General features: G+C 37.3%; 1 protein-coding gene across 1 annotated transcript; it reads left to right on the forward strand.

Annotated features, from left to right (window-relative positions):
- The first annotated feature begins 1325 nt into the window (after positions 1–1325).
- Positions 1326–5531, forward strand: LOC149138072 (glutamate receptor 3.2-like). Its single transcript, XM_089449219.1, has 6 exons — positions 1326–1698; positions 2146–3467; positions 3588–3868; positions 3977–4008; positions 4119–4513; positions 4626–5531. Exons 1-6 carry the CDS (start codon positions 1419–1421, stop codon positions 5274–5276), a joined length of 2961 nt encoding a protein of 986 aa, XP_089305345.1. The 5' UTR covers positions 1326–1418; the 3' UTR covers positions 5277–5531.
- The last annotated feature ends 4723 nt before the right edge of the window (positions 5532–10254 follow it).

The raw sequence follows: 10254 nt of genomic DNA on the forward strand, positions 1-10254 counted from the left end.
TAAACCTAGGCTATGTGTAACCGCCTGCAGCAGGAAACTTATGCCCCAACAAGAGCCGAGATATCCAAGACACAACAGGCATATATATAATCAATGATATTTGAACCCTCTTCTCGTGGGTTTCACCCAACAAAACTTACCGTTAAACCCCATATCATTGTATAATAATAGACTATAGTATCTGGTCATGCCTTATCCAAAATCTCGTAGGGTCAATGACTCAAAAACCAAGCAACTCATTAAAAGACGAAATTGTAATCAAGCATCTTTGAATGGTTGAACTTCAATGATAGCATGGTAAAATTTAATGCTAAAATCCTCACAGCTAAAAATTGACTAATTTATGATTTAGAGTATTAAAGTAATAATAGTTTTTGTTTAAATAACTAAATTATTATATATGAGTTTGGAGAATCTCTTAAAGCTATTTTTAGTTGGCTAATTTAAAAAAATAAGTTAATGGCCCAAGATGTAGAGGCATCTAACGAGAATGAAAGTCTCCCTTAATAACTATCAAATGGGATGACTTTTCATAAATAACAATAATAAGTTAACCTGCATGTGCAAAAAAACAGCTAATAATGCTTATCCCACTGTTAATTTAAAAAATAAATTATAGTATCTTTTCCTATTTTATTAGAAAAATAAAAATAGAACATTATATTATCAAAATTATTACCACCTAATTTATATTTATATGTTATTTGATTAACAAACTTGGAAATGGTTACAAGTAAAATATAAAAAACTGAACTCTTAATGTATTAGTACACCTGCATTTTCTTCCACAAGGCCTCGGAATTCCAGGTTGACTATCATAACTTCTTAAAATTTTATAAATACTTAGAAAATTATATAAAAACAATCAAATTTAATATTACAGTTCATTTGTTCTACTTTCAAAGTTAGGTCGATTGCAACTTGCTCTATAATTTAATCCGCGAAAGAAAGTCATGGAATCTTACAGTATTTTTCAATCCCAGAACGCCCCGAAATGCATATTTTATTGTCTGTTTCTCTACGTGAGTCAGAATAAGAATCCATGTCACTCTCAAGTCAACGTCAACAATACAGAAAAATGATGTCAGCCTCCGATTTTTATTGGGTCAATGATTACGGCATTGCCAGGAAGCTGACGAACAGGACAACTGAACTGCAATAAAGAAAGTTAAAATTGTTCAATTTCTATTGCTTCATTGTCACGGTTCTGAACAGAGCAAAATCATGTGAAGTGTAAATCAACACATCACCATTATATTCTTCAATAAACAATCACAACCATACCTCATAATTCTCACTAGTCAATCCAGACAAAATAGCGTGTTTCTTTCCGCCTTCTGTTGACAAAATAGAGTTGCAGGGATCTATTTATTGAAATCTTTGGCTCCAGTTGTCTTTGGCTGTACACGGCAACGATCATGGGGGTTTCCATTCTGAAGTTCTTCGTCTGTCTTCTACTTTGTTTAGTGAATTTCTATGGAGAGGATGCAAGGAATGCTGTAGCAGCAGAGGATGGGAGGAGGGCAATTAATATAGGCGTCATACTAGACAAGGATTGGTACGGAATAAGAACGGCCTTTGAATTAGCTGCAGAAGACGTAAATAAGGAGAATAAGCTCCCCAACTCCAGTCGCTTAGCGCTCCAGTTTCGCTTTTCAGATTCTGATGGACAAAACGCAGTCATGGCCGCCTCTGCTGGTATTTATTAAATCCAATAATCACAGTTTAAAATTAGAATTAATTTTAATTGTTTGTATTTTCAATTCAGGATTCAACTGCATTAAACAGATAAAAGGCTAAAGCACTGCGACTTTCTATAAAAGAAATTAAAGGGTTGTATCCGGGTCGGTTGAATTTACATTAAAAAAAAATGGTTCCAAATCCAAAATTGCAAAATAGGTGAATTTTGTTTTAAAATATGCACATTTTAAGAAATACAATTCTTCTCAGGTGCGGGGTTCGAATCCCTTAGATTAAGAGGTTTCACGGTTCGTATCTATTAGATTAAACTACCCACGCACTATTTTGCTATGGATTTCTACGCAAGATTTTCTACGAAACAGAAAGTGCAGAGCGTTGAATGCAAGAAATCTGAATGATTAAAATAGTTCTAACAGCATTAAACAAACTGCTGCTTTTCTACAGCTGTAGATCTATTGAAAAAACAAGTGGTGGCCATAATAGGACCACAAACATCGCAAGAAGCCGGGTTCGTGATAGATCTGTGTACTGCTTCGAAGGTGCCAATGATTTCATTCTCTGTAACGGATCCCTTGCTGTCTGCCCACCGCTATCCATATTTCATCCGTTTGCCTCATAGCGACGCCGTCCAGGCCGACGCCATTGCAGCGCTGGTCGAATACTACGGCTGGAGAAAAGTCGTGGCCGTCTACGCCGACAACGATTACGGCACCGGCATGCTGCCCTTTTTGACCGATTCTCTCAGTAACGTGGGATGCGAAATCGCTTACAGATCGGCCATTCCAGCGAACGCAAATGGAAGTGCTACAAGAGCGAAGCTTTCCGAGCTGAAGGACATGCAGATCACTAGAGTTTTCGTTGTTCACATGACTTCCGAACTGGGCACTCTTTTCTTCTCAGAAGCTCGGAAGATGGGGATGATGAACAATAGTGAAAATGCATGGATTATTACAGAGGGGTTGAGCGCCGTTCTCGACGTCATGAACGAATCGAGCATCGCGTCCATGGAAGGTGTTCTAGGAACCAGAATTTATATTCCAAACTCTACTCAGTTGCTTGATTTTGATCGCAGGTGGAAACAACAGTTCATAGCCGAGAATCCCCCGGATGGAAGGCCGGCAAAGCTCATCATGTACGGTTACTATGCCTACGACGCCGTTTGGATGATCGCTCAGGCTCTCCAACGTTTTGGTAATGCCGAATTTAATTTTTCACAGTCCCCAAATAACCCAAATACACAGTTGTCGAATCTTCCAGTTTTCAAACAAGGGGAACAATTGCTACAGCTACTCGGGAACACCAATTTCAGTGGTTTAAGCGGGCAATTGGAAATAAGTGAAGGGGAGGTTACAGGTGACACGTATGAAATACTCAACGTCTTGGGCAAAGGCAAGGGCTATCGCTCAGTTGGGTACTGGAGATCAAATGGAATTTCTAATTCCTCAGGGGGCAGTGAGCTTGAAAATGTTACTTGGCCAGGAGGATCCACAGACCCACCCCGCGGCTGGGCAACGCCTACCAAAAACAAGCCGTTGAGAATCGCGGTTCCAATTAAAGACGGATTCCGCGGGTTTGTCGTCACAGAGACAAATGCATCCGGCGTGCGAGTAGTCCCTGAGGATAATCCGGGTTTTGTAATTGAAATATTTAGAGCTGTTCTCAAAAACCTTTCATATGATGTTCCGCACGAATTCATTCCTTACAATCACGGGCCACTTTTGCCGGGTTACTATGATGACCTAATCCAACAAGTCTCCTTATCACAGGTCAGCTGTTAAAAATTTTCTTCCTCTCTTTCTCCGTTATCCAGTTCCAGGTATATAAGTGCCTCCTTTTTTTTCTAACCAATCTAATTTGGAGTTTTTTTTTTTAAATGCCGTGATCAGAACTTCGATGCAGCTGTGGGGGATTTTACCATCCTAGCAAACCGCAGCGTATATGTGGATTTCACTCAGCCCTATTTTGAATCAGGGCTGGTGATGGTAGTGCCAATAAAGGCAGCCAATCCGAGCAATGCTTGGACATTTGTCCTTCCTTTTACACGAGCCATGTGGGGTACAACCGGAGCATTCTTTGTCTTTACAGGATTAGTTGTTTGGCTGCTTGAACACAAGGTCAACGATACTTTCAGAGGAAAGCCCAAAGCACAAATTACAACCTTCCTATGGTAATATTCAATATCTTTCATAGGGTTAATGTATTTTCATTTCTGAAACTTTTAAATTAAATATAGAAAAACTGTGTTGATATCTTTTGTGTTAACTAATGTTTGCAGGTTCTCATTTTCCACTGTCTTTTTCTCTCAGAGTAAGTGCGTTATTTACTTTCATTTTTTATTATATCATTAATGCTTTGATAAACTGTGTTAATCGTTTTATTAGTGATTCAAAAAATTGCAAATGATTTGTCTGAGACAGGGGAAAAAGTTGTCAGCAGTTTGGCTCGAGGAGTCATAATAATCTGGCTTTTCGTAGTTCTGATACTGCAATCTAGCTACACAGCAAATCTCACAGCAATCTTAACAGCAAAACAAATGCAGCCGACCATTGAAGACGTAGAGTCTCTGAAATCCAGCGGACGGTCAGTGGGTTACAACGCGGGATCTTTTGTAGGCGAATACCTGGTAGAGCACCTGGGGATAGAGCGCAAGAAGCTAAAGGGATATTCATCACCACAAGAATATGCAAACGCGCTGTCAAATGGATCAGTGGCTGCCATATTTGACGAAATCCCTTATATTTGCATTTTCCTGTCTGAACAAAGGGGATTCACAATAGTTGGCGACACATATAGAACCGGGGGCTTAGGCTTCGTATGTTTCCATCACATTCATTTTATCTGTTGCTATAGGGTTAAGACTAGTAAAATTGTACTCGTTTTTGGTGTTCGAAACATACAGTGACTTTGATTTTATTTATTCACAGGCATTTCCGAAGGGATCTCCGCTCGTATCGGACATGTCAACGTCGGTGTTGGAGGTTGCAGAGGGCCCGAAAAGTCAGGAAATGCGGAAGAAATATTTCAACAACAGTACAGACTGTAGCAGCGGAGGGCCTCAAGAAAATTCGAATAGGCTAAGCATGGAGAGCTTCTGGGGCCTCTTCCTCATTACGGGTTCCGCTTCAGCGATGGGTCTGCTCATATATTTGGGCCGTCTCCTTTACACATATGTTCGCCATCGCCTTCCACAGGAGCAACAGCACTTCCCCTCCACAAAACATTTAATCTCAAGCCGCTTGAAAAGCTTCCTGAATTACATGGACGAGAAAAAGGAATCCGAAAACTCTAAGGAAACCAGTGGAGAAAGTGATGAAAATCTCCCTAAGGCCCCCAATTTTGGTACCAGTATTTCTACTCCGCCGGCGTGGGAAAGTCCAGTGAGCGTAAACACCGGTGGTCACATAGAAGAAGAACGAAGCGACTATGAAGACAGCGGTGGTCACATAGAAGGCGGCGGCGGTGTAACCACCGGTGGAGATCCCATAGAAGAAGACGACGACTATGAAGACACCTCCTCCTCCGCGTGGTCATCGCGCTCTTCTTCATTCCTTTGGCTGCCGGGGGCAACATCTTAATGATCAACATCTTAAAAAACACACGTTGCTTAATCACGTCTGTGCTGGATGCGGCACTTGTTTAATATTCGTTGGCTTTCAATGATCACAGCTGTAACTTTTAAAACTGCTTTGTATGTTACTTCTTCTCATTAAAGAATAGAAAAAAATTATCATAATTCAAGTCAAATTAGGAGTGGGACAACCCTGTCGCTGTTATAGAGAATATAGACTAATTTATAGTTTTATTCAAGGCTGGTAGTCTGTAAGGCACAAACTTTCTTCAAATATTTTCATTACATTTAATAAAACAAAGCATTATAATTTATAGTATTGATTGATTTAACAGTTACCATTGTAATTTAATCAAACAAACTCTTAAAAAACTTATCTGTTAAACCATTATAATTTATAATATTGATTGATCTAACAGGTACCATTGTAATTTATAATTGATAAAAGAGTTATAGAATATTTGTTCGCTATTCAATAATCACATTGTAACTTGTAAAACTGGTTTGTATAAGTCTGTTGGATATTGCTAGCTTGGAAATTTGAATTAAATTATATTTTCTTTCTAATGTTGTTCATAAATTGTTTTTAAAAAAAGAGTTGGAATATGGAAGGTAATAATAAGTAAAATATATGGACAATAAAATACAATCCAAATTTGAGTTGCTATATATCAATATAATGAAAATATTTGTAATATTTTTAGTATATGTGGTATTTCTTGTTCAGGAAACATAATATTCACAATAAGATGCATGGAAATATTTTGTGAAAAGAAAATTAACAAATTTGTAATTTGGAAATAATAGTAGAAACTATACCATAATATTCACAATAAGATGCATGGAAATATTGTGTGAAAAGAAAATTAACAAACTTGGAATTTGGAAATAATAGTAGAAACCATACCTATATTAATATTTAGAAACCATATGTATATTAATATTTGGAAGCATGCAATTATATTTGACACCTAAGCTTCAACAACCCAAAAAGAAAGATTTTTTTTTTTTAAATGCTATTTGCAATCATTGTAAATCAAATTTAGTTTCTTTGTTTATGAAACTCTTCTATAACAATGATGTACCTTAGGAGGAGTTTGTTGAAAGTGTAGCAAGAAAGACTCAATTTGACTTAGCCTTGGTCAAATTGAGAAAATTTGACATTTCCACATCAGCAGACAACTTGGAGGTAGTTAATTGGGGTGACATGGCTCTTGTCACTCAGTTATCTCAATAAATTCGAGTTAGAGGCTTTGGAGTTCAGTAATGCAAGTGTGCTTGCTAATTTATAGCAATCCAATTCAGTTATTTCGAGTTGTACTCAGTTAAACTAGTTCTAACAGTTAATAGAACTAGTTGGAGGTTAGTTGTGCAGTGGGACAACAATCTGACTTAGAGATCATCTAATTAACTGATCAATCAACCAAAAATAGCTCATGCATGCAAGTAATTCGAATTGCTCAATTATGGTGGAGATTCCAAGGCTGTGTAACAACAATTTTAGACTAGTTTTGAGTGTACAAGTGTTGCATGCAATCAGTGATCAATCCTTGGGAATTACGTAATTGTTTTGGAGGAAATTCCTAAAGAATAAGGCCTAATTTCCTTAGGAACTGCGCAAGGAAATAGGAGCTCAGGTGGGGGGGCATAAATTGGCTAAGTCTGGGTCAGAGCTTCTCATTAGAACAAGAATTTTGAAGTTGTTCCTCGGGAGGTTCGAATTTGCAGCTTGATTGTAGCAAGATTTCTTCAAAGTTGGGAGAATAGCCTTCAATGGATTGAGTTAGTGTATGCCTTGGAAGGCAGCTCAAATTTCATTGCCAGAAAGGATCGCATGGAGGAAGTGCTTGATGATAATGGATTGCTGGAATATGTCAAGACAAACATTCCAAAACTAGGATCAGTTGATGCCTAGAACCTACCCCAATGGAAGAAAGATGTAGCCAAGACAATCTTGGAGGGAGTGAGAGACCACGTCGTCTTAAATCTCCATGGAAAAGAAACTCCTTTCACAATGTGGAAGGCACTGACTGAGTTATTTGAGCGAGTGAGAGACCACATTGTCTCAAATCTCCATGGAAAAGAAACTCCTTTTGTATTATGGAAGCCACTAACTGCATTATTCGAGAATAGCAGTGACTATAGGAAACGGACTGTCAAAGACAAACTTCAAAACATTAAGATGTAGAAGAATGATACTATTCTACAGTATCTCACCATATTTACACAAGTTCGGGATGATCTTGGAGGGGTTGGTGTGAATGTTGCATAAGATGACCTTATGAGCCTATCTCTTTTAGGCCTTCCAAAATCCTGACACAGCTACCACACCGGGGTTTCACCAACAAAGAAATACCATATCACGTGTGTTCATATTGCAGAATAAAAAGTGAGGAAAAAATGAAATAATATATTGAGCATATAATAGGGGAATAAAGGGGTTTTATATGTTATATAGCAATATGTGTATTATAAGGTATTGTTTATACAATACATTGGCCACGCGGAGGCAAAAAATAAGTGGGATGGAGAAATAGAGGTTCAAGAGTACTGTGGGAGTATCGAGAGTAGGAGGGAGAAAGAAAAGACTATTGTAGTATTAGGTCCACAGGAGCCTAATATTCAAACCTATGGCCCTAGTATTGACATGCAATTCATGGTAATATTAAATTCTTAAAGTAAAAGTGACATTCTCCTTTATCTTTCATTTTCATCCTTTTACTTAAATTTTTAACATTACCATGTAACAACTCAGGATGTTTGAGAGTGGTTCCGATCTCATTAGATTTCATATGGAGAAACTAGAATTTTAGATCTCACTCGAAATGCAACAAACTTATTAGTTTTTATGGAATTCAGGATTGGGGTGATTGTAATGTTTCCATTGAATTTTGTGATGTACCAGGGTAAGGAACTCGTATTTAACCAAGAGAACCAAGCCCTCTATGTACCTTGATGTTAGTGACATTGGTTGTCAAACTCCTCTATCATGACCCTACTAAAAATGTACCTGTCACTCAAAAAAAATCCTGACTTGACATGTTACGTTTTTTCCTATTTTATGTTAATGCTTAGAGGGTAATATTAAAGACAAAGTTCCCAAGATAACCAATGATTTTGATGATATGTAGGTATTTGTTATAACATGATTTTTTTGGATGATAGAGGCCATCAAAAGCCTACTTGCTGATGTATTTTCAGTTCAGAGATGGATTTCACTCGATGTTACATGCTATATAAATGAGAACTTGTAATTTGTGGACCTATGCTTGATGAAGATTATAACTACTAGATTAATGATGTTATATGTTTTAATATTTTTTATCACAAATTCATCATTCTACATTATTTTGTTGACATATATGCATCAAAATATATAAAAATATATATATATATTATATAAAATCCACTCCCAAAATCGCTCCCAACTTGGGAGCTTTTGAAAATGTCACTCCTAACTCTTGCTTCCACTCCCACTTCCTTCTTCTACTCCCACATCCCGCTTCTACTCTCGCTCCTAAGCAACCTTGCTCCAGAGCATACATGCATCACATTACTAATACCTATACAGTCTATGTCTAATGTGTGTGTTAAGATTTTTTACCTGTTGCTCAACTAATGATCCTCCTAATGATGGGGCAGTAGAGAATATAACAGATATGGCACCTTCACCCTTTCCTTACATTAGTAATGAGCAGGTTGAATGCAAGTGAAGGAGACAGGGATACCAACTATTTCTTGGTGGAGGGCACATGCATGCCATAGGAGATAGTGAAATATACTATTTTTTGGAAGAGGGTGCATGCATGCTAAGGGCGCGCATGCCACACCTTCAGTTAATTCAGGTTTAGATGTTGTTTCAAATTTAGCAAATTTAGTTTTGGATGGAGTTTTTCTATTATTAGAGCTTTTATTTTTTTCTTTTTAGAATGCATGCTCTATTCTTCCTAATATGGTGTAGATCCTTAGTCAATTATAATACTTATGCATGAAAAATTCCCATCTTAGGTAGAGGACTCATATCTTAAGGAAGGGATGCATGCTTGCATGCTCTAGTTCATCTTTTGATGGAGACACACTTACTTGGAACTCTTACCATGCAACTATGGTGCACTAGGTGATCAGGTTAGGGCTATGATTTGACAAAGTCCAACCATATAGGATTTTTCATGTGTCTACAGTCATTGTATTTTCTCTCCTCTTCCTATTCTATAAGCGAGATGAAAGGTGTGCCATTGTGTTGGTTCTCAAGGTTTTGTTTTGAACTGTTGTAGTGTAGCTTTTCTAGTATTCAATAGAAGATAGATGTAATTGAGAGTTCAAATCTACGTATTTTCCATTCAAATTTTCAATAGTACGTATCTGTAAATCAACCAACTTATATCTGCCTCTTTTTTATTCAAACTTTCAAGTTTTCAGCTACCTAGTATTTAGGTTATTCTTTCTAGGTGCGGAATCTGCTTACCATTGTTAATGAAAATAAAGGGATATAAATATAAAGGGGTATGAAAAATATTAATGAAAAAATGGATACCTATAGTATCTAGTGAAAGTAGGGACTTTTTAAATTGGGAAAGTGTATTAGGTTCGTATTGGTAAGGGGTTAAATAAAGTGATTTTTAGAGGTATTTTCTAATATGCAGTCAAATTAAGGGTATTGTTTAGTATGCGACGAAAGCACGTGTCATGTTAGAGGCTCATTGAGTGAAGCCCCCGTGAGCTACCAGGACTCTATGAATGGAGGGGAAAAATTACCAAATTGGGAATTCTTATGGTCTGATTTGTTACAAGAAGAAATCAGAAAAAATAATAGAGATGGAGGTTCATCCAAGGGAAAGGATGAAGAGAATTTTGCATTGGTTGGGAAGGGCGAGAAGGGAAAAGGGAAGAAATCTCAAAACAAACCAGATTCCAACCAAGGGAGCAAGAAGAAATACTTTTCCAAAATAAAATGCTTCAATTTTCATGAATTCAAGCATTGTACT

Source organism: Pinus tabuliformis, chromosome X (genome assembly GCF_031772625.1).
Source record: "Pinus tabuliformis cultivar Carrire ecotype Pingquan chromosome X, CPIR1, whole genome shotgun sequence".
In the NCBI taxonomy this organism is placed as follows: Eukaryota; Viridiplantae; Streptophyta; class Pinopsida; order Pinales; family Pinaceae; genus Pinus; species Pinus tabuliformis.